The sequence below is a fragment of the Urtica dioica genome, chromosome 5 (genome assembly GCF_054948205.1).
Source record: "Urtica dioica subsp. dioica isolate 48M chromosome 5, U.dioica_male_clone48M_v1_H2, whole genome shotgun sequence".
Taxonomy (NCBI): Eukaryota; Viridiplantae; Streptophyta; class Magnoliopsida; order Rosales; family Urticaceae; genus Urtica; species Urtica dioica.
In genome coordinates, this window is record NC_142760.1 from 2,207,138 (window position 1) to 2,232,890 (window position 25,753).

Genomic DNA, 25,753 nt, shown 5'->3' on the forward strand with positions numbered 1-25,753 from the left:
TCTATGCCATCGTTCGTGCTATCCACCATTGGAGGCACTATATTTTCCAAAAAGAATTCGTGCTTTACACTGACCACGATGCTCTAAAGCACCTCGGCACTCAAGACAAGGTCTCCTCGCGGCACGCTTCGTGGATTGCATTTCTCCAACAATTCACGTTTTCAATCAAGCATAAGGCCGGCGTTTTGAACCGGGTTGTCGACGCGCTTAGCCGTCGACATTCCTTGCTCACCGAGATGCGTATCGAAGTTCCCGGCTTTGACACAATGATCGAACTTTACACGGTGGACCGGTTTTTCTCCACTGTCGTCCAGCGCCTTCACACGGGCGAGCATCCAGACTACTCGTGGTCCGATGGTTTTCTATTCCGCGATGTGCGGCTCTGCATTCCAGAGAGCAGCCTTCGATTAAAGATAATACGAGACCTCCATAACGAGGGTCATGTGGGTCGGGATCCCACTTATCAACTTGTCGCAGCATCTTATTTTTGGCCATCCTTACGGCGTGACGTTTCCCGCTTCGTCGAGCGTTGCCGCACTTGCCACCTCGCCAAAGATAAAGCTACAAACGCGGGTCTCTACATGCAACTGCCGATTCCGACACAGCCATGGGTCGATATTAGCATGGATTTCGTCCTCGGCCTCTCATGCACTCAACATGGTCACGATTCCATTTTCGTGGTCATGGACCGGTTCTCCAAAATGGCACCTTTCATCCCTTGCCGGAAAACGACGGATGAGGTTCATGTCGCCGCCCTTTTTTTCCGCGAGGTTTATCGCCTCCATGGCCTCCCGTCATCGATCGTTTCGGACCGGGACACCTGATTTCTTAGCCACTTTTGGCGTTTGCTGTGGCGTTTGGTGGATACCCGCCTTGATTTCAGCAGTGCTTATCACCCTCAAACCGACGGCCAGACGGAAGTTGTGAATCGCTCACTCGGTAATCTCTTACGGTGCCTTGTCGGTGAGGCGATTAAGAGCTGAGATTTAAAGCTAAGTCAAGCGGAGTTTGCGCACAACCACGCCACCAATCGTAGCATCGGGTTCTCCCCGTTTCAGGTTGTTTATGGCATGATTCCCCGCTGCCCGATGAATCTCGCGCCACTGCTGGATAAGACGCGACTTCACGGCGACGCTGCGGAATTTGTGGAACAGCTCTAAGAGACGCACCGAGCTACAGCCTCCCGCCTCGCCGAAGCTAACGGTCGTTACAAGCTCGCCGCGGATAAAAAACGTCGCAACGTAGTTTTCGAAGTGGGCGACTTTGTGTGGGCCGTCCTCACCAAAGACCGCATCCCCGCTCAAGAATACAACAAACTCAAAGCAAAGACGATTGGCCCCGTTGAGATCCTTGAAAAATCAACTCCAACGCGTACCGTCTCCGACTCCCGAGTCATATTCGCATCGTCGACGTTTTCAACGTGAAACACCTCCGCCTCTACACCGGCGACAACTCCGACGATGACTTCCCGGCAAATTCAAGGGCGAATTTTTTCGACCCCCGGGAGAATGATGCCGACCAAATCGGGATTATGCATGCATGATATTTATCTCATTTATTTTGCTGATACGTAATATTTACGTTTCTTATTTTGTTAGAGATATTATAGGAAGCTCAGTTAAGATTTTTATGGCTTTGTTATTTTCTTGGTTATATATACCAAGAGATGGCAGTTTTATTTATTCTGAAGAAAATCAAAATCGATCAGTTCTTGGTCATTGAGCATTCTTTTCTTGTTCTATATCCCGCCTACATCACACAGGAATCGTACAATGTCTACGGGCAAACCCCTTTCACACATTGGGAGGACGGATATTCTCCGTACTCGCGGCCCATTAGTCTTAGGCAGGAGTCCTACGATTATCACTTCCGTACGTGGATGAACACATGTTCTAGTTCCATGACGTGATACCAGTATAACATGATGGTGGATGATCAACCACGCCGCAGATCTAGGTCACGCAGATCTCTACCCCCGAGACACTCCACTTATAATTAGTGTATTTTGTCGTACGTGTTGCAATAAATTTATACCGTACTTATGGTACTTTTTGTTTAAGAACTCAGTTTATGTTTGGTATGAACCTTTGACGTTTGAACTATGAAAAATATATTTAGTATTGCAAAATATTTGTCTGAAATACCCCTCGGCTTCCTATCCCTCTTGATTTCCACTCCGGTAAGCGGTTTCTCCCCAAAATTGAAGTTCCAGTACGATAATGGTAACGGTAAGACGATCCAATGTATATTTAAACCGTATTTGTTTCAAAAGGTCATGATTTCCTACTTTATGACAGTTTTTAGAATATATAGTCAATATCTAATGTATATTTAATTAGATATTCCTCAAATTCATCCTTCTAGATTTTTCCCTTGCAAAATGGAGCACTAACATAACTAGTATAGTTCGATAAAAAAAAAAAAAACATAACTAGTATAGGATCGTAGATCATAGGCTTTCCAATCTCCACTATATACTAAATTTTATAGTATCCCGGATGATAATGTTTTACTTTTTGCTGGAACGGATAATCTTTATACCCATATTGGAATCATACAATAGACGTCCAATATGTGAAATTTTGTGTGTGTTAAAAACAATGTGGATACGTACGACATCATAGAGCGACATTCCATCTATTTGAGCTGATTTTGAACATATTTGATATCGAAATGGATTTCACACACGTGGCCATAATATATCCCAAGTATCGCGTACTCTTCTTGAGCCCCATTACCAGTAGACTAGTATTTTCTACCTATATAGACTTGCAATATCACCCACAAAATATTGTACACCAAAAGTCTTCTAACCACTCGAGAGAAAACCTGAAAAAGAAAAGAAAAAAATGAAGACCATAACCAACTGTTTGGCTTCCTTCAGTACTAGGAAAAATACACGCAATAGTACTTCTCTCATCACCAAAATATATCACCGCTTGCTCTTCAACACTAATCCACTCTTGATCAGCCTTGCTTATTTCTTAACCCTATCTTTAATTGGTCACATGACTCTGAGCCTCTCCAAGGCTAGGGTTACGATCAAGCCATCCACCTTAGACCTATTCTTCACTTCTGTCTCGGCGACCACAGTCTCGAGTATGTCCACCGTGGAAATGGAATCTTTCTCCAATTTTCAGCTCATAACCCTCACAATCTTGATGCTCGTGGGTGGTGAGGTTTTCACTTCCTTCCTCGGAATCCAATTTCAAAACCTCCGATTTGGAAAAACCCTAGTCAAAGTTTCTGGGACAGAACCCGAACCCAAACCCGATATCTCTCCTAAGGATCGGAGTTTGGATATGGAAATGCGTTATCTAAAGCTGAACTCGTTTAAGATTTTAGGCTACGTGGTTTTAGGCTATCTCTTGGTGGTCCATATAGTTGGTTCCACCTTGGTCTTTTCTTATGTTAGTAGGGTTTCCTCGGCCAACCGTGTTCTTAGAGCCAAAGGCATTGAGCTACAAACATTTTCGGTCTTCACAGTCGTCTCAACTTTCTCAAACTGCGGGTTTATTCCCACGAATGAGAACATGATCGTTTTCAAGAGAAACTCGGGCCTTTTATTGCTTGTAATACCTCAAATCCTTTTAGGGAACACGCTTTATCCGGTTTTCCTCCGCGTCGCGATCTTCGCTTTGGAAAAAATTACAAAGAGGAGAGAGTTTGTGTACTTGCTGGAGAGTCACAACGAGGTCAATTATGATCACTTGTTTCCCGGGGTTCGTGTGTGTCTTCTTACCCTAACTGCGATTGCATTCATCGCAGCGCAGCTTGTGTTGTTTTGTGTCATGGAGTGGAATTCCGAGGCCATGAATGGTTTGTCTTCGTTCCAAAAAATCGTGGCTTCTTTGTTTCAAGTTGTTAATTCAAGACATACCGGGGAATCGACCTTTGATATCTCTTCGATCTCTCCGGCGATCTTGGCGCTCTTTGTTGTCATGATGTGAGCCTCTTCTTTCCTTTCTACTTTTTACCTACATATTGCTTTCATTTTCTTAAGTTTTAATAAAAAGTCATGTTAGAAAAATATGACCAAAGATGAAGTGACAAAAAATATAAGTGGATAGGCAATCAGAAAAACGTTGAATTACTTTTAAGTTAGATTATTTATAAATATTATTCTTAAATTTATTGAAATTCTTTTAATTATTGCTAACCAAGTTAATAATATATACTAATTGATTTATAATTCTATGATTAGAGATTTCTTTTAAAAAAGCTAATTATACAATAGTCGCTGCGGCGAGGAAGTTACAAAATTTACAATTTTTACAACAGTTTAGGTCCCATTGTAAAAACTTCTACAACGCTTACCTAACCATTGTAAAATCCTCAAGATTTCACAACGGTTATTTCAGTGTTGTAAAATTTTCGAGATTATTTAAGTGTTGTAAAAAATTTCAACAACATTGACTTACACAAAAATAGAAAAGTTCTGTAGAATTATTTTATACAGTTTTTAAGTTCTGTAGTAATATTTGACTGTTTATTGGCATATATCTTTACTATTTAATCGAACATCTCATAAAGTACACTGCAATATAAAATAAATTGAAAATAAAAATAAAACATCACATAAATTAACGTGTAAAAAAAATAACAGCTCATAAAGTTTATGCTCCACTTAAACTCTTTTTGATCAAAGGGCATATAACATCATTCCGCAGGACCAGACGATATTGGTTGTATCTCTGTGTTGCACTTCGAAGCAAACATATAAGTAAATAAGATGTTAGATAGATCGTAAAAGAATATATTCATAAATATATTATGTATATATACACGTGTGTATTTGTATATAATAGTTGTTAAAGAAAATAGACAAATTTTATAAAATAAAATAGAACACTAATATTATTTCTCTTGCAGCGTATTTTTTAATTATCCGTGGTCAATAAAAAATCATTACGAAAATAGTCAAATTAAAAGTTTGATATTGCTGCGTTTGGTAAATCTTAGATAAATAACTATTTTCATGTATTTATAGATGTAAATCTTAGATAAATAACCACCTCCACATATTAGGTTACGTCATTATTTATGACTATTTATCTAAGATTTACCAAACGTTAGTTATTTAGTAATATCAAACGTATAAATTAGCTATTTTTCTAATCTAATATATCACCTATTAAAAGTAGCAGGTATTCCCTGTCGTCAAAATAACTGTAATAATAGTTAATTTGGCTATTCAAATTTCTATTAAAAAAAAAGACCAAAAAGCAAACGAATAGCTTAAAGTAATAACTAATAACCGGTGGCTATAAATTTAGTCTTTAACATAGTTAATAAGAGGCAATGCCTCTTTAACTCTAATCATAGTTCCGCCACGTGGCGCCGGCGATACGTGGCGGCCAGTGTTTTTTGTTTTTTTTTTGTTTTTTTTTTCGATTTTGGCTGGTTGTTTGTTTGTTTTTTTTTTTGCTTCCGATTTTGGCTCTTTTTTTTTTTCCGATTTTGGTTTTTTTTTTTCCTTTTTTAATTTTGATTTTGAATTTTTCTTTTTTTCCTTCCAATTTTGATTTTTTTTCCTTCCAAACATTAATTTTTTTATGTATGTTATCATCATAATTACTAATACTATATTATACTATATCAATAACACACATTATCCTTTAGTTTTTTTCCCCGGTCTTTAATTTTTTTTCCCCCTCTCATCAATATATTTTGTATATCTTTTTATTTATATTATTTCCTTTTTTCTCCCTCTTTCATCAATATATTTTGTATAATTTTTTTATGTATATTATAATCATGATTACTAATACTATATTATACTATACCAATAACATACATTATTATGAGTATATGTTATTATATATATATATATATATATATAAATAAACTTTTATTTCTTTTATCAAAATTTAACTTCAACTTTTACTTACCTAAAATTTCTATTTCCCATAATACTTCTAAGAAATCTGACAGATATGAAAACATTCAGTATTTTGAAAACCTTTGAATCATAAAAGAATTTTTTTTCTACCTTTTGTTATTTTTTAAACATCCTTGACAACGATTTTGCTAGATTTAATCTAATACAATTTAATATCTTCAACTTACTCTATTTTATTTTTTTTTCTTTTTGACTTAAAAAAAATAAAAAATTGCTAACTCGCGCATAGCGCGTTTATAAAACTAGTATATATAGAAATGCCATATCTTATAGAACTTGTTTGTAACTTCATAATGAATCTAAAGGGAAGGCCCTACATCGACTGTTTTAGCATCGCAAAGAAAAGAAAGACCCTAATGATTATTTTGTTTTTCGTTTTGTTTTGAGAACTCAAAAAAAAAAAAAAAAAATACACGCACACACGCACTCAGAAAACAATTGTACAAATAAGCGTGTTATTATGGTATATAGAAAACTATATAAAGTTCATTTGCAAGAGCAAAACCAATCATATACAAGATAAGAATAAACAAAAAAAAATGTTTACTAGCAAAAACAATTAAATGCAACGGTAAAGTCATATTCAAATATAAAAAAATTATATGTAAGAAATACCAAGTATCTAAGATATCGCTTCAATATCAAATTTAGAGAGAAACCACTAATTTTTTTTGTCTACTTAAAGTAGGTTCTTTTATTATTCTTATGGAATAAAGAGTCAATTAATGTATTTACCAATAAGTGGAATATCAGTTTTTAATATTAGCTTTGTCATACACAGGTATCTCCCACCGTACACTTCATTTCTACCGATTAAGGATCAAGAGAATGCTTCTTCAACAAACGGTGGTTCTAGAAGGAGCAATATCATAGACTATTTTGCATTGTCAAACCTCTCGTATTTAGCTATCTTCGTAGTTCTGATTTGCATCTCGGAGAGAGAGAGCATGAAAACTGACCCACTCAACTTCAACGTGCTTAACGTCGTCATTGAAGTGATAAGGTTGGTTTTCTATTGATAATTAAGTAATGGATTTGATGGTGGGAATATAGTTTTCAGAATGAATAACATTATTCTCGCAAGAACCCTATTTAGTGATAAGAAACTTTTTTTTTTTATTTTTTTTTTTTTTTTTTTATTTTTTTTATCGTATTCATTTTTCAAATTATGTTAGTCATTTGACCTAATTATAACCATATAAATAAATAAACCAGCTCGTTTGACGAGTTTGTGGGGGCACTATTATTGGAAATTCCAGAAATATCTCATTTGGAGTTTATGATTTTCTGAATACCTAAATTTTCACATATTACATAAATACCTCATTTTTAAAATGTCAAATGATTTTCGGTTATTTTAAATGATATTGTAGACAACTGAGGAGAAGTTTTTTTAAAAAAAAAAAAAAAAAAAAAAAAAAAAAAAAAAAAAAACTATGAACAAAACACTTTAAAGTGAGATGATATCTGAATAAAATGAGCATTCACAAGATTAGAAGTGGGGTGTATACGAAATTCTATTTTAAAACGAAGAAGTTCAAATAATTTGTGTTGTTATTACTTCTTGTGCCAGTATTTTTCAATTGGGAAAAACGACAACATAACTGAACAATTAAGGTGATTCAAATTTATGGGAAATATTTTTATATTTCGAGAACGTCCATTATATGTTTTACATCTTCCTAATTTTTATAAGGCCCACGACAAGAAAAAAGGGATTAAAAAAATATGAGAAGCCCGAACTGCCAAAACTCCAAAATAACCCAAACCTTAGACCAACCCACGAAAGCTCTCTCAAACGCTTGGCTAAGAGCCTCCTCGCTCAAATGGTGTCAGCTCCTCGCCCAGAACAGGCCTCCCGCCCAAGGCCAGGCCTCCTTGCCCTAACGAAGATTCACGGCCAAAAAAAAGGCCATCCGTACAAGTCAGAATCTTTAAGCTAAGACATGCGCCAAGTGTGTGTGTGTGTGTGTGTTTTTTTTTTTTTTGCTAAGCTCCAGCTGGGACCCACAATGAGACCACCAAAACAACCCCTAAAGCCCTCCAACACAATTTGAAACCCCCATAAGTACCCCACAACTTCAAGGTAAGTCTCTCTCTCTCTCTCTCTCTCTCTCTCTCTCTCTCTCTCTCTCTCTCTCTCTCTCTCTCTCTCTCTCTCTCTCTCTCTCGTTAGACTATGCCGAATTTTCTACTCAACTAAATCTAACACAAAAAAACATTGAGACTAAGATCAAGAGAAATCAAGGCTATCTCCACTCACACAAATGCCACCAACACTAAAATAAAGAGAAACGTTAACTAGGGAAACCCTCCGCGTTCTTCTAGTTAACGTTTCTATTTTATTAGGAGACCACGACGGTAAGCTCACTTCCGGCGTGGAATTTGGAGAAGAGCAAATTCACTCTCGATGTAGAGGTCAGAGAAGAGCAAAGTCACTTCCGGCGTGAAAATTGAGTGAAAAACAAAACACCACCACACGTCTAATCCCACGGATTCAAGGGCACATAGTCAAGTTCGCTCACGCCATGTGTGTCTACAAGTATTAAATCCAAAAAATGGTTTAACATTACTTACAAGTATAGTAAAAGGGATCATTGTTGGTGAAGAAAAAAAACAAGGATCATTGGAGTGATTTTTGACCATTCAAATATTGATTTCGCATAACATTTCTAATCAAATTTTATAGAACGTTAATTTTGCTTTCGAAAAGTTATACAATAATTTTCTCAAAAAAAAAAAAAAGTTATACAATAATGATACAACAGCTATGAGCTGTTTGAGAAATCAATTCCCGCTCATTGAAACTAAAATAAACACAATACAGAATAAAATTACGTATATATCTTCTTATTTAAAAATTCAGCCACCCTTATTCTCAATTTTTTAGTAAATTTAATCGAGGAAAATCAAGCTGAATTTAAAAGTACTCCTATTTTAATATTAACATAAAAATTCTTAAATATGGATTTTGTAAAAAAAAAAAAAAAACATCTCTCCTCAAAAATTTTAAACAACAGTTCATATATTCTTCTTAATTAATCATGACAAGAATGACATGTTTGAATATATATATATATATATATATATATATATATATATATATATATATATATAATGCTTCGTAAAACGAGCTTGTCAAACGAGCTCTGGATTGAATTGAGCTTTTGAATGATTTGGAAACAATTTATGAATCGATTTAATTTAAGATTTGTTAATAATTTGCAGTGCATACGGCAACGTTGGCTTCTCAACTGGCTATAGCTGTGAAAAAAGGCTGAACCAAGAAGGTGATTGTACGGACAAGTGGTTCGGCTTTTCTGGGAAGTGGACTTCCACTGGAAAACTTCTCTTAATCATTGTCATGCTTTTCGGCAGACTCAAGAAATTCAATTCGAAAGGTGGCAAAGCTTGGCAGTTTTAGTTTGATAAATAAACTCTATATATAACCCTAGGCTTGTTTGTGTAATAGTAATTATATTAATTTTCATATGTTTTGTATCTCGCGCTCCGTACTAAGGGTGTGTTTTGTTGGAGTAATGTTTATCAGAAATGCAAATTTTAAAAAATTACATAAATTTGAGCTAAAAATATAAAAAATAATTGATACAAATTTATGGTAAAATTTAAATTTTTAAAAGTCGAGGGGGGAGTATTTGCCCACCTTAGCCCCACGTAGCTCCGCCTTGTGAGTTTAATGTTGGAAATTGAGTAACATTAAATAGGTGTTTTAATTAACTCAATTTAATTTGTTCACTGAAAGACAAAATAGTGTGTTCTTGATTGAGAAAGTGAGTTTGTGTGTGGGAAAGAGTTTCACATGGAACAAATACTAAGGTGAATGAGGAAGTGACGAGCTCGACTGGGGCGAGGTCGACTGAACGAAATGACGAAGTCATTTCAGCTCGACTAGGGCAAGGTCGACTGAACGAAATGACGAAGTCATTTCAGCTCGACTAGGGCAAGGTCGACTGAACGAAATGACGAAGTCATTTCAGCTCGACAAGGGCAAGGTCGACTGGATGAAATGACGGAGTCATTTCAGCTCGACTGGGGGGCGAGGTCGATTGGACGACCTCCTGTTGAGCTCGACCTCCTGGTGAGCTCGACCTCCTGGTGAGCTCGACCTCCTGGTGAGTTCGACCTCCTAGTGAGCTCGACCTCCAGGTGAGTTCGACCTTCAGGCGAGCTCGACCTCCAAGCGAAACGGCACGGTCCGCGGGTTTCTCGCGGCGAATCTCGCCAACGGTCGCGCCTCTTCATTTAATAGTTATTTTTTGTTACAGTTCGAACCAACGGTCACGTCGCTTCGAAACGAACTACCGTTTGGCCAACGGTCGTGTCGTTTGCGACTATAACCGTAGTTCGACCGAAACAGTGCATCTGTTCGTCGAACCTCTTCACGAACGGGTACGATTACTTATATAATCCGACTTCGGATTCAGTAATCAATATAGGTTTTCGAACCAATTTTCTCTATTCCCGAAACACTAATCCAGAAACACAGTTCTTGCTTATTTTCGGATTTTCACTCTGTCTTTGTGCAATCCGAACTAGGCTTGTCGTATCCTGCGGTATTCTTGTACAGAAACCTTAAGACATTTTGGGGTACTCGAAATACTATAAGAAAAGCGTTCCTATGCATGATTCAAGCCTCAAAGTCTTCAATTTCGAAGAATTATCCAACAATCTTATAGTATCTTGTGCTACGGCTACCGAGGCGTCTGTTTCGAGTCTGAAAGTGATGAGCCAGGACTTCGTCAAGTTGGACCGCTTCGATAGCACCAATTTCACCCGCTGGCAGGACAAGATGTGTTTCTTCCTCACCGTAATGAAGATCTTCTACGTGCTCGACCCGACGTTGGTGCCCATCCCGGAGCCGACGGACAATGATGATGACGAACTCAAGGCGGACCGGAAGAAGCGTCAAGAGGACGAGCTGCTGTGCCGGGGACACATTCTGAACACATTATCAGACCGACTCTACGATCTCTACACCGACAATCCATCGGCGGTCGAGATATGGAAGGCTCTCGAGTACAAGTTCAAGGCCGAAGAAGAAGGTACCAAAAAGTTCCTTGTCTCGAGTTACTTTGATTTCAAGATGTTTGATGACAAGCCTATACTTGCTCAAGTTCATGAATTGCAAGTTATTGTCAACAAATTGAGGACTGTAAAGATAGATGTTCCGGAGACTTTCCAAGTTGGTGCGATTATTGCGAAGTTGCCCAATTCGTGGAAAGGCTATCGGAAGAAACTTCTTCACAACACCGAGGACTTCTCTTTGGAGCAAATCCAGAAACATCTTCGAATCGAGGAGGAATCGAGGATGAGAGAGAAGACGATGAATGCCGGTACTTCCAAGGCCAATGCGGTGAGCGCTAAAGGCAAAAGGAAGAGGAATGACAAGGAAGGTTTTTCGGGTTCCAACAAGGACTCGAAGAAATTCAAGCATTCCGACAAATCCACGTCCGGTAACAAGCCCGGGTCCAAGGGGTCGAAAGGGGGCTGCTATGTGTGTGGTAAACCCGGTCACTATGCTCGAGATTGTCGACACTGCAAGACGGAAGAGAAAGAAGTCGACGCCACTATGACCGATACTAACATAGTCGCTACGTTGAGCGAACTGATGGCGGTCAACGGCAAGGTTCAAGGGTGGTGGTACGACACTTGTGCTACCGTCCACGTCACCTATGATAGGGATGCCTTCAAAACCTATTCTGAAGTCAACGATGGACAAGCAGTTCAGATGGGAAACGAGCATCGCTCTCAAGTTGTCGGCATCGGAAACGTGGATCTCAACTTCACCTCCGGGAAGACGGTCACTTTGACCAATGTTCTCCATGTTCCGGATATGTGTAGGAACCTAGTTAGTGGCGATCTCCTAGGCAAACCGGGGATCAAATCTGTGTATGAGTCGGGCAAACTTATCTTGACCCGTAATGGTGTATTTGTTGGCAAAGGCTATTCCAGTGAAGGGATGGTCAAACTATGTATTATTGACAATGTTATTAATGAAATTTCTCCTTCTGCTTATATGCTTGTTTCTGTTTCTTTATGGCATAGTAGATTAGCACATATTGGTTTTAGCACTATGAAAAGGTTAATTAAATGTGGTTTAATTTCGTGCAAACCTGATAAATTAGATAAATGTGAAATATGTGTGAAATCTAAAATGATAAAGAAACCGTTTTATAGTGTAGAGAGAAATTCTAAGTTGTTAGATCTTATACACTCTGATTTATGTGAATTTAATGGCATGTTAACCCGTGGGGGAAATAGGTACTTTATTACCTTTATTGATGATTGCTCTAGATTTACATATGTGTTTTTATTGAAACATAAAGATGATGCTTTTAATGCTTTTAAGGTGTATAAGGCTGAAGTAGAAAATCAATTAGGAGTTAATATTAAAGTCCTTAGAAGTGATAGGAGCGGTGAATATTTTCCTAGTGATTTTAATGCATTTTGTGAAGAAAATGGTATTGTTCATGAATGTTCCGCACCTAGAACACCACAACAAAACGGTTTAGCCGAACGTAAAAATATGACACTTCAAGAGATGATAAATGTCATGTTAATGTATTCTGAATTACATTTTAGTTTGTGGGGTGAAGCTTTACTTTCCGCATGTCATATTTTAAACCGTATTCCTTTAAAGAAAACCCAAATATCTCCGTACGAGGTATGGAAAGGGCGAAAGCCGAATATTGGGTATTTCAAAGTATGGGGGTGTCTAGCCTACTACAAAAACATGGATCCTAAAAGGACCAAGTTGGGTCCTCGAGGGATACGAAGTGCTTTTGTTGGCTATGCTACGAATAGCAAGGCATATAGACTTCTAAACTTAGAGTCTAATGTCATAGTAGAATCCCGAGATGTGGAATTCTTTGAGAATCTTAACTCGAAAGAAAAAGAATCTCAAAATCCACTAATGAAGAACTTCAACTAGGCGAGCTCGACCTCCAGTCAGGCTCGACCTCAAGGCGAGCTCGAACCCCAGGCGAGCTCGACCTCCAGACAAGCTCGACCTTAAGGCGAACTCGAACCCCAGGCGAGCTCAACCTCTAGGCAGGCTTGACGCCTCGAGAGGAAAGTTCTTCTAGGGTAGTTGTAGAACAACCCGAACTTCGGACGAGCAAAAGAGTTCGTAAGACTAAGGATTTAAGATCTGACGAAATAGATTCTCGCCTTATTTCTTTTTACCTAGTAGAAGGAAATAGAGAGAGTTTTTGCTCGAAAGATTCCTATTATTCTTCTTATTGAAGATGATCCTAAGACTTATAGTGAAGCTGTGGCTTCTCGAGACTCTGCTTTTTGGAAGGATGCTATCCAAGATGAAATGGATTCTATTATGTCAAACCACACTTGGGAGATTGTCGATCTACCCAAAGGGTCGAGACCTATTGGGTGTAAGTGGGTGTTCCGAAAGAAGTACCACAGTGATGGCACTCTTAACACTTACAAGGCTAGATTAGTAGCTAAAGGATTTCGACAACGAGAAGGAATTAATTACTTTGACACATATGCACCGGTAGCAAGGACAACAACAATCAGAGTGTTGTTTGCCTTGGCTTCTTTGTATAACCTCAATGTTCATCAAATGGATGTCAAGACGGCATTCTTAAATGGAGATCTCGATGAGGAGATTTACATGGAGCAGCCGGAAGGTTATGTACTTCCGGGTAATGAACAAAAGGTTTGCAAACTTGTTAAATCCTTATATGGATTAAAACTAGCACCCAAACAATGGCATCAAAAGTTTGACTCAGTCATACTTTCGAATGGATTTGTTCCTAACGTTTGTGACAAGTGTTTGTACACAAAGGTGCGTGGTAACCTTGTGATCTTCCTATGTCTCTATGTTGATGATATGTTGATCATTAGCAATGAGATGAAAGGAATATTAGAAATGAAGAGGTTTCTATCTTCCACTTTCAAAATGAAAGATCTTGGACAAGTTGATACTATTTTGGGTATCAAGGTTCGTAGAACCAGTGGGGGTTATGAACTTAGTCAATCACACTATGTTGAAAAAGTGCTTGATAAGTTCAAACATTTAAAGTTCAAAGAGGTGAACACCCTATTTGATCCAAGTGTAAAACTTGAAAAGAATGATGGAAGGGCTGTGGCTCAATTGGAATATGCTAGTGCTGTTGGTTGTCTTATGTACTTGATGCAATGTACTCGACCAGACATAGCATTTGCCATTAGTAAAATGAGTAGATTTACTAGCAATCCAAGTACCAAGCATTGGAAGGCCATTGGGAGATACGGTCAGTTTCCTGCCGTACTAGAAGGATATACTGACGCAAGTTGGATATCGAGTGTCGGAGATAATAAATCTACGACGGGATGGGTGTTTACACTTACCGGTGGGGCAGCTTCTTGGAAATCAAAGAAACAAACTTGTATCACTCATTCGACCATGGAATCAGAGTTCGTGGCTCTTGCTTCCGCAGGTCAAGAGGCTGAATGGTTGAGGGATCTTCTTTTAGAAATTCCATTGGCTAAAGACAATATATAAACCGTGTCGATACATTGTGATAGTCAATCAACTTTAGCTAGAGCATACAGTGAAGTGTATAATGGAAAGTCTAGACATATTAGTCTTAGACATGACTATGTGAAGAAATTGATCAAAGATGGAATCATTTCGCTCACATATGTGAGATCAAGCTTTAATATTGCTGATCCGTTCACTAAACCTCTTGCAAGAGATTTGGTGAAATCGACCTCGAGAGGTATGGGTCTTAAATTCCTTGAGTAGCAATCTGACAATGATGGAAACCCAACCTAAGGTTAGGAAATGACTAACAATAGGTTCAATGGGTACAAACAAATCATTGAATTAAATATTCATAACATTATATAATAATGTTGACTGTTACAATCGGGAGGTTGAGTTTCTTAACTCTTAATGAAGTTCAGTCTTGAGGACAAGTATCTATATGTAACAGAGATACTGTAAGAACTTCACCTATGTGAATTTCGGGATGGTGCCGTCCCGAAGTGAGAGCTGGAGTTTCTCACATGAAAAATTCACGAGACATGATGAGCACATGGCCATTAACGGTGCTAAGCGTGTGATATAGGCGAAGAACACTAAAGGGTGTGTGTTGAGTAACACCGATTTTATCACAAGGAAAATAGGTTCAAAGCCTGGCTACCTAATTTCCGATAAAGTCTTGTGTTGCTTATACTAAGGATAAGTTCAAATCGAAAGATACTTAACTGTACTAACACTCTTTGTCTCTTTTCTGGATTCTATTTTGACTTTTCTGAACAAGTGGGGGATTGTTGGAAATTGAGTAACATTAAATAGGTGCTTTAATTAACTCAATTTAATTTGTTCACTAAAAGACAAAATAGTGTGTTGTTGATTGAGAAAGTGAGTTTGTGTGTGGGAAAGAGTCCCACATTGAACAAATACTAAGATGAATGAGGACGTGACGAGCTCGACCGGGGCGAGGTCGACTGAACGAAATGACGAAGTCATTTCAGCTCGACTAGGGCAAGGTCGACTGAACGAAATGACGAAGTCATTTCAGCTCGACTAGGGCAAGGTCGACTGAACGAAATGACGAAGTCATTTCAGCTTGACTAGGGCAAGGTCGACTGAACGAAATGACAAAGTCATTTCAGCTCGACTAGGGCAAGGTCGACTGGATGAAATGACGGAGTCATTTCAGCTCGACTGGGGGGCGAGGTCGATTGGACGACCTCCTGTTGAGCTCGACCTCCTGGTGAGCTCGACCTCCTGGTGAGCTCGACCTCCAGGTGAGTTCGACCTTCAGGCGAGCTCGACCTCCAAGAGAAACGGCACGGTCCGCGGGTTTCTCGCGGCGATTCTCGCCAACGGTCGCGCCTCCTCATTTAGTAGTTATTTTTTGTTACAGTTCGAACCAACGGTCACGTCGCTTCGAAACGAACTACCGTTTGGCCAACGGTCGTGTCGTTTGCGACTATAACCGTAGTTCGACCGACACAGTGCGTCTGTTCTTCGAACCTCTTCGCGAACGGGTACGATTACTTATATAATCCGACTTCGGATTCAGTAATCAATATAGGTTTTCGAACCAAATTTCTCTATTCCAGAAACACTAATCCAGAAACACAGTTCTTGCTTATTTTCGGATTTTCACTCTGTCTTGGTGCAATCCGAACTAGGCTTGTCGTATCCTGCGGTATTCTTGTACAGAAACCTTAAGACATTTTGGGGTACTCGAAATACTATAAGGAAAGCGTTCCTATGCGTGATTCAAGCCTCGAAGTCTTCAATTTCGAAGAATTATCCAACATTTAATCACGTTTCTTGTCAAGGCAATGTGGTAGTGAGAGGGAAGCCTTTAAATTTCAATCCATTTTGTCGTGGATTTTAGAAAGTGAAACTTTTAACTAAATCAATGTTGTTGAGACACAACATTGGAAAACAAAGGCATACTTTGAACACATTAGGAAAGCCAATGTTGCAGGGTAAAAAGAAACAAGCAGAGCTTTTTGGAAAAGTAAAGCAGACAATGAATACTATTAAATGCATCAATTTTATTACTTCAATGTAGACCAATTCGTCTGTTTATATACACACATATATAATCCATGTAATAAAAACAACAAAAAACGGTAACATTACAGAGAATAAAAGGCTGTCATGCAGTAATGGCAAGTCATCAATCCTGGACAATTCTTGTGCACCCATAGGGACCAATCAGCGTTGTACGAGAAGAGTAATTGCTGCCATGTGGAAGGTGGTCCATGAAGGAAGGGAGTGAGAATTGCAAAGAAATAAAAACGGGTGTGGTCGTTTTATCTTTCAACATTCCCCCTCAATTCTAACGTACCCAATGGAATCACCTTCATCTTGTTTCTCAATTTTTCAAAGAACGTACCAGATAAAGGTTTGGTCAATATATCTGCGATCTGGTCAGTGGCTGGAACATGATTGACACATAGTGCCTTCTTCATAATTTGCTCTCTAACGAAGTAGAGATCAAGTTCTATGTGCTTCGTTCTCACGTGGAAAATCGGATTTGCTGAGAGTGACACAGTCCCTAGGTTATCACACCAGACGACCGGAATTTGACCTTGGTTTAATCTAAGCTCTTGCAGAAGTGACTTAAGCCAGAGGATCTCAGTAGTCGCCGAGGCTAAGCTTCGATATTCAGATTCAATAGAGGATCTTGAGACAGTATTTTACTTCTTTGAAGACCAAGCAACCAGATTTCCTCCAAAGTAAATGCACAACCCTGAGGTAGACTTTCTATCGTCTTTGTCGGAGGCCCAATCTGTGTCGGAGAACCCAACCAGATTGAGAGACTTGATTGGAGTCAGGTGGAGATCATGGTTCACAGTGCCCTTGAAATAACGGAGAACACGTTTGAGTGCTTTCCAGTGTTGATCTAGCGGGCAATGCAAGAACTGGCTGAGCTTATTTACACTATATGAGATGTCTGGCTGCGTGATGGTGGCATTGCAAAGCCCCGACAATGCTTCGGTATTGAGTTGTCAGAGAGATCAGTTGGATGGTGAGTAAATGGAAAATTGGTTTCATCAAAGGACACATCTCGAGAAATGTAGAGACGATTTTGGGAATCGAGGCACTTGTAGCCTTTGTGTTGATTGTTGTATCCAAGAAAGGTGCACATATTAGACCAGAATTGGAGTTTATGGGTGTTGTATGGTCGGAGATGAAGATAACATGCACAATCAAAATTTTTAAGAAAGGTGTAGTTTGGTTTTACCTTGTAATAAAGAGCTTCGAGGGGACTCTTGTGCTTCAAGGACCTTGTAGGAAGTCTATTGATCAGGAAGACACTAGTGGTGAAAGCATCTTCCCAAAAACGAAGGGGTAAATTGGATTGGGCAAGAAGGGTGAGACTAGACTCAACAACGTGTCTATGTTTACGCTCGGCAGTGCCGTTTTGCTCAAGTGTGTGGACAAGAGAGTTTATGCAAGATGTCATGTTTTAAAAAAAAGGTTGTAAGGACCGGTATTCACCTCCCCAATCACTTTGAACTGTTTTAATGGTTGTTTTGAATTGATTCTCAACCATTTTTTTTTATATAAACAAAGGTCTCAAAGACTTCAGACTTGTTTTTTAAAAGATAAAGCCATGTGTATTTTGTGTGAGCATCAATGAAGTTTACATAATATTTGTAGCCACTCCTTTAAGTGACATGAGAGGGTCCCCATAAGTCAGAATTGATTAAGGCAAGAGGTTCATTGATGATGGTTTGTGAAGGTGAAATGGGTTGTTTATGGCTTTTGCCCAATTGACATGCTTGACGAAAATGGAAAATGCTTTTCATTTCTTGCAACAAATTACAACTTTTTAGAACATGTTGAACAATTTTACTGGCAGGGTGTCCAAGACGTCTATGACAAATGTCCATGGAGGTTTGATCAGACGAAATAGAACCAGGTTTAGGGAAAGAAAAACCGGCACTGGATAGACATGGACTATTTTTGTTGATTGAAAAAGAAGACTGACTTAAACTAGTACTAGGGGTGTTGGTTGATTGGTGACTGAGAGTGGCTGATGTGGATGGTGTGGTTTGGTGAGTGGTGAGATTGAACTTGTATAGACCTCCATCAAGGCTCCCTCGAAGCAGTACTTCCCCCGTTGCTTGGTCCTTCACAAGGCAAAAGAAAAGATGAAACTCAAAATAAACATGGTTATCATGAGCAAATTGTGAGACACTCAAGAGATTTTTGGTGATGTCAGGGACATGTAAAAGGTTTGATAGAAGAAATTTTGGAGAATGTTTAAAGGAGATCAAGGATGAGCCAATGGGAGAAATACGTAAACCTGCACCGTTACCGATGAGGAGTCTGTTCCCACCACTGAATTCAGATCCAAGGTTGAGGTTGGCAAGCTCATTCGTGACGTGGTTGATTGCGCCAGAATCCGGATACCAGCTTAAGTCACCAGAATGCTCATTGGGAAATGAAGCATTGGCTGAGAAGGCAGACATGTTGGTGGTGTTGTTGTTGAAGGTGTCTGAGCTAGACTGGTTTGAAGAGGGTGGAGTAACACCTGAGAATGAAGAGTCGAACATGTAGAAGCACCTCTGCACGGTGTGTCCCATCTTGCCACAGAGTTGACATTGGAGTCGGCTATTGTTGTTCCAGCTTCTTCCAACACGGCCACGACCACGGTAACCACCTCGCCCAGATGTGTGTTGTGTGTCTCTCTGTGGCTCTCGCCGAGGAGGTGGTCTTCTTGTGGTTTGAGACACGAACTGAGCTGAGGGAGTCACTGAATCACCAGTAGGGTCAAGCCTTGTTTCAAAGCTCATGAGCAACGCAGCAACATCTTTTAGGAGAAATGGCTCAGTTTTTTAGGTGATAGGGACAACAATAGGGTCATACTCGCGTCCAAGCCCAGAGAGGATGTGGAGAATCTGATCATCCTCACTGAGTTTGTGACTGGCTGATGCAAGGACGTCAGCAAAGGATTTCATTTTTGTGAGGTATTCTCTCATGGTGAGGTTTCCTTTTTTTAGGGTTTGGAGTTGGAGTTTGTATTGCATGATTCTGGCTCTGGATTTTGAGGCAAAAGATTTTTCCAGTGAGTCCCAAATTTCGCTGGATGTTCAAAGCCCACCATGTTGACAAGAACTGTTTCAGACATGGAGGCCAAGAGCCATGAAGCCAAGAGTTTGTCTTGCCTAACCCAAAGGACATATTCAACATTGGCTGGTCCTTGAGTCAGACGACCTGTGGTTGGATCTGTGGTTTCAAAGAACTCAGAGGGTTTTGGGATGGTTCGAAACAAAAATCCTTCAAGACAATAGCCTCTCACATTGTCAGAACCTGTTGCTTCCACACCAGGTAGTTACTGTCTGTGAGTCTGATGGTAAGGAATTGGTTTGGGGGGTTTATGAAATGAGATTGGAGTGTTTGTGGAACACGGTTTCGATTTTCAATTTGTGAGCTCTGCTCAATAGGTGATGGCGTGTTGTTAGCCATTTATAGACCTGGTTGCTTTGATACCATAAAAAGAATCAAGCAGAGCTTTTTGGAAAAGTAGAGCAGCCAATGAATACTATTAAATGCATTAATTGTATTACTTCAATGCAAACCAATTCGTCTGTTTATATACCACTACTACAAATGTTGGATTATACAACCCACTTTCTACAACGCTTAAAATAAGTGTTGTAGAAACTATGGATTCTACAACGCTTAACATAAGCATTGTAGAAACTTGGTGTTTCTACAACGCTTATGGCTAAGCGTTGTAGAATCTGGGTGTTTCTACAACGCTTATAGCTAAGCGCTGTAGAAACTTGGTGATTCTACAACGCTTATGGTTAGATATTGTAGAATTAAATAAATTTCAGATTTCCCACAACGTTTAGACTATCCTTTGTAGAATTCTCGCCGCGGCGCCACGTGATTTCTGCCGCGGCGAAAACTTTCTACAACGCAATGTACAAGCGTTGTAGAAGGATGTACTTCGCCACGGTGAGATTTCAACCTCGCCACGGCGAGAATTTCTACAACGCATAACATAAGCGTTGTAGAATCTATTCGCCGCGGCGAAGGTCACTTCTCACCGCGGCGATGATATCTCGCCGCGGCTAGAAATATTCTCCGCCGCGGCTAGAAGGTACCATGACCAAGCAGTTTTTTAAGAAACTGCCTCGCTGCAGCGAGATGCTCCTACAACGGATATTATAACCGTTGTAGGAGCATCTCGCCGCGGCGAAGACATATTCACGCCGCGGCGAGACGTTTTAGGTTTTCACCATAAAAGGCCGTTTTTAGTTTTTTTTCTCATCTTTTTCAAAACACAAACGCGAGACAACCATTTTCGGCCGATTCTGTCCTGATTTTTTCTTCCAAAATCCCTCGCCACGTCCTCGCCGCCCCGAAATCTCGCTGTCGCCTTATCCTCGCTGCCATCTCTCGCTCGTCACGTCCTCGCCGCCCCACTCTCTCGCTCCTCTCTCTCTTGCCGCCTCTCTCTCTCTCTCTCTCTTTAACATTGTAAGGTATGATTTTCTAAGTTTTTTAAGGTGGTTAATGATTTAATTTCGTGCTGTTGATATGGATTTCGTGTTGTTGATATGGATTTCATGTTCTTTTCCCGAGTTGCATGTTGTTTGATTTTCTTAATTCACAAAATTAGGGTTTTTTTTATTTTCTTTGTTTAGAACACGAAATTAAGATTTTGTTTGACATATTATGAATGAATTTGAGTTAGAATTTGTGTTAGAATGAATTTGAGTTAGATTGCAATATAGTGTTTGACATATTGTGACATAGGTTAGTATTTAAAATGGTTATATTGATTAATGTTGATATTGAATTGTTTATGAATTTCTGATTGTTAGAATTGTTTATGAATTTCTGATTATTGGAATTGTTTATGAATTTGATATTGTTATGTTTAAATGAAGTTGGAATTGATATAGAATTTGTGATTGTTGTGACATAGTTAGTATTTTAAAATGGTTATGTTGATTGTAGATGTTGAGATTGAATTTTTTATGATTATGCTTTGTGAATGTGAAAAATGGTTCGACCAAAAACTCCGGCGGGTGCCACGGCTCTGAGCTCTTCCAAAGGTCCTAGTAAAAGTAAAAGTAAGCGAGCTCGTCAAGCGTCTCCTGAAGCAGATTATAATACAAGTATCTTCACTAGCAAGGCCGCGGAGGATCGCTACGACAAAATCTCGTCGCGTAGTGTGATCCCTGAGCAGGGATTCAATGTGAGCTCTAACACCGATATAGGAGTGTTAATCCGCATGCAACAGTATTCAAGGTCATGACTGGGTGAAGTATTGTGCCGTACCCAAGTTTGAGGCGAACTTAAACTTCGTGTACGAATTCTACGCAAACTTACCAGATAACAATGGAGATGTTGTGACGGTCCGAGGTAGACCGGTCGATGTGAGTGTCGAAGCTATCAACGATTTGCTTGGGACCCCAGATGTGCCTTTCGAGAATGAGGGCTATCGGGAATGGTTAAGAACTTGTAGCCACGAGGAGATGGCGAGGGTGTTGTGCATTCCAGGAGAGGATTGAGTCCTTGAAAAAGGAAAAAAAAAAGGTACTCAAGCGTGAACAACTTACCAGGATTGCTAAAGCTTGGATTTACTTTGTTTGCGCTCGCCTGTGTCTGATCAAGAACTTCACCACTCTCGACGAGGGTCGTATCCAGGTGTTGTTCTGCATCATAAAAGGTTATTCTATCAACGTCGGTCGATTCATCTACAATTGGATGGAGAGTCTAGACTACACTAATGAACGACACGGTTTGCCATATCCGTCAATCATTACCGGTCTTTGTACAAATGCGGGGGTAGGACACTCGAAAGGGATACGATCAAGAGTCCTATGTGGCCTATTACGAATAATATCATCAATCGGTACAAGATTAGGGAGGAACCACAAGAGGAAGAACCGGAGGAAGAGGAGGACAATGAACCACCACTCAACGAGCTTCTATTGCGCTTACAAGCACTTCCTGTAGTCGACCCCGCCACCATCGACTACATTGCTCATTGCTCTAACTATCTTGTCGGCGGGTTTCAGCACACGCAACAGTACATGCACCAACAAGCGGAGTATGGCGCTTCTCACATCAATCAATTGAACGATTTCTACTCTCGGTGGGACATCAACCAAGAGAACCAGGTGTTATTTCCTACATATCCTCAATACTCCGATTATCCGTACCCACCACCACAGTGGCCACCGCATATGGCACCTCCTCAATATCCGGTGCACCCACCACCACCACCACCACCGAATGACGAATAAATTTCAAGAAACCAACGACACCAACTCTTCTATATAAATTTCAGACTCTTTTTAAATTTAAGTTAAGTTTAAGACTCGCATGGTTTGTTTATGTTTATGACTAGATTATTGCATTTTATTTAATGTGTGTTTGACACTTGATTCTATGTTTAAGACTCATCTTAATTTCAAGATGTTAATCTTTACCGCTTGTGAAATCTGAATGTGTTTAGATTTTTTTATTTGAATGGTAATTTTTTTTGTTGAAAAACAGGTTTAATATGGGAAAAAAGTGAAATATGAATGATGTGGTCATTATACTCTGATCTCGCTGCGGCAATATACAGTTCTCGCCGCGGCATGGAATTCGTGCCGCGGCGCGATTTATACTTCGCCGCGGCGAGGGATTCTACAACGCTTACTCAAGCGTTGTAGAAAGCACTCGCCGCGGCGCAAAACCAACGTCGTCGCGGTGAGAAACTTACCAAGAGAATGCATTTTTTTAAAACATGATCTCGCCGCGGCATGTTGATCTCGCCGCGGCGGAATAACATAGTCGCCGCGGCGAGAAACTTACCGAGAGAATGCATTTTTTTTAAACATGACCTCGCCGCGGCGAAATAACATAGTCGCCGCGGCGAAAAACTTACCGAGAGCTTGCATTTTTTAAAAAATGATCTCGCCGTGGCGATATTATTATCTCACCGCGGTAAGTTGATCTCGCCGAGGTGGAATAACATAGTCGCCGCGGCGAGAACATATTAGCCGCGGCGAAGAATTATTTTCGCCGCGGCAAGATCCTAGAAATGATATTTTAAATTTAAATACATTGTAGAAAGAAATTTTAAACGAAGAATAATGTTGTCCACAAGAGAATAACATAAAATCCAAAATGAAAATACATTGTCTAACTGTTCTAAATCAAGCAAAAATAGGATCTATATCCTTACGAAGTAGATGAGAAACATCGTCATCATCAAAATCATCCATCTCTTGATCAATAGGAGGTAATCCCGATGTGAACGGTGGAATGCTAGACATGTCTTCGTCATCTTCCTCGTTACCATTTCTCGCTTTCATATGAACTACTAACGATAACTCTGGATTGGCTGGATCCGAAACATAAAACACTTGACTTGCTTGCGAAGCCAAAATAAATGAATCATTCTCGTAGCCAATCCGTCTAAAGTCGACAACTGTAACTCCTTCATTATCAACTTTAACATGATTATTGTCTGCCCATTTGCACTTGAATAATGCGACTCGCAACCCGCAATAATCAAGTTCCCAAATGTCTTCAATGTATCCATAATAGTTCATAAAAGCATGTTTTGGATTCTTATCTTTGGCCGACGAAACATGTAATGCTTCGGCAAACAATGTAACACCAATATTTTGAACGAGATGCATGTTGTCTCTCTCTCTTGTGTAAAATGTAAAACCATTAACAGACCAAGCAGTGTACCTTGTAACCATTGAGGAAGGCCCGCCAGATAGTTTACTCAATGTAGATGAATGTCATGCCTCTTTAAATAAGTATTTTCAAGCCAATTCTGAAACAAACGGTTGTGCTCTTCTTGTAACCATTTTTCATTTCTGCCTTTCTTTGGATTATTCACTCTCAACTCATTCAAATGAATATCCATAAATGGCGTGACCTCAGAAACGTTGTGTAGCACATGGAGACCGGCTTGCTCCCATTCTTTTCGGTTGACACTCGAATAGGTACCTATAAATAAACACATACTTAAACAAGAACGCTCATAATTTAAATTAACAAATAAAGTGTCAAAAATATACCTGTAGATAGAGCTTTTGAATCAAAATTGGTGTTCTTGGGTACCCCAATTTCGTCTGCTTTAGCTAAATACTCGGAACAAAACTCAACCGACTCTTCTGCTATGTAATTTTCAACTATGCTTCCTTCGGGCCTATTGCAGTTCTTCACGTAGCTTTTCAACACTTTCATGTAACGTTCGATTGGATACATCCACCATAAAAACACGGGCCCACATAATTTCACTTCACGTACCAAGTGGACGGTTAAGTGAACCATGATGTAGAAAAACGAAGGTGGAAAGAACTTTTCGAGCAAGTAGAGAGTTTTCACCAATTCTGACTGCAATAAATCTAGACGAGTGGGATCGATGACCTTCGAGCAAATTGAGTTAAAGAATACACATATCTTTGATATTGCGAATCTCACATCTTTTGGCACAATTCCTCGCAAAGCAAGAGGCAACATTTGTTGTAACAGTACATGACAGTCGTGAGTCTTCATTCCAATAAGTCTCAAATCTTTCAAAGACACGAACCTCTTATAGTTTGATGACTGACCATGGGGGACTTTAATAGAAGCAAACCAGCTACACAACTTCTTCTTCTCCTTTCGATCTAGAGTGTACTTTGCCGGTGGTAATTTCGTTTTTTTTCCACCCCCTTTTTTGGGACGCAAAATGCTTCTTATATTCATCTCTTTGAGATCCATTCGAGATTTTAATTCGTCTTTCGATTTATTTGGATCATCAAGAAGTGTACCGATAAACGATTCAAACACATTTTTCTCGATGTGCATAACATCCAGACAATGCCGAACGTAGTGTGTCTTCCAATAAGGAAGGTCGTAGAAAATCGATTTCTTCTTCCAAGGATTCTCTTTGAACGATGCTTTAGTACTAGCACTCTGTTTTCTTTTCCCAAGCACTTCATTGACATTTTTAACCATCTCATAGACATCTTCACCAGACAAAATTTTAGGAGGCGGTCGTTCTTCTGTATTTACATCAAATGCATGTTTCAACCTTCTATACGAGTGATCTCTTGGTAAAAATCTTCTATGACCAAGAAAAACGGTCTTCTTACTATGCTTCAACTTAATGGAAGATGTGTCTTTCATGCTAATCGGACAACCAATCGAGCATTTCACAGAGTATCCTGACAAGTTTCCATAGGCTGGAAAGTCGTTAATAGTCCACATTAACATTGCCCTTAAGTTGAACGAATCTCCACGGTAAGCGTCTTTGACTTCTATCCCTTTCTCCCATAACATCTTCAAATCATCGACCAACGGTGCCAAATAAACATCGATATCATTTCCTG

The 25,753-nt window shown here is 39.5% G+C and overlaps 1 protein-coding gene and 1 non-coding gene across 2 annotated transcripts; one reads left to right on the forward strand and one right to left on the reverse strand.

Moving 5' to 3' along the window:
* The first annotated feature begins 2,799 nt into the window (after positions 1 to 2,799).
* On the forward strand, positions 2,800 to 9,452 carry HKT1 (high-affinity K+ transporter 1). Its single transcript, XM_089615231.1, has 3 exons — positions 2,800 to 3,946; positions 6,684 to 6,905; positions 9,131 to 9,452. The coding sequence occupies exons 1-3, from the start codon at positions 2,850 to 2,852 to the stop codon at positions 9,324 to 9,326; spliced, it is 1,515 nt and encodes a 504-aa protein (XP_089471357.1). The 5' UTR covers positions 2,800 to 2,849; the 3' UTR covers positions 9,327 to 9,452.
* Positions 9,453 to 19,188: 9,736 nt separating this feature from the next.
* Positions 19,189 to 19,327, reverse strand: LOC149394798 (small nucleolar RNA Z247). The gene has a single exon (XR_016299315.1). It is a non-coding gene; the product is annotated as a small nucleolar RNA Z247 (small nucleolar RNA).
* Between the last annotated feature and the right edge of the window lie 6,426 nt (positions 19,328 to 25,753).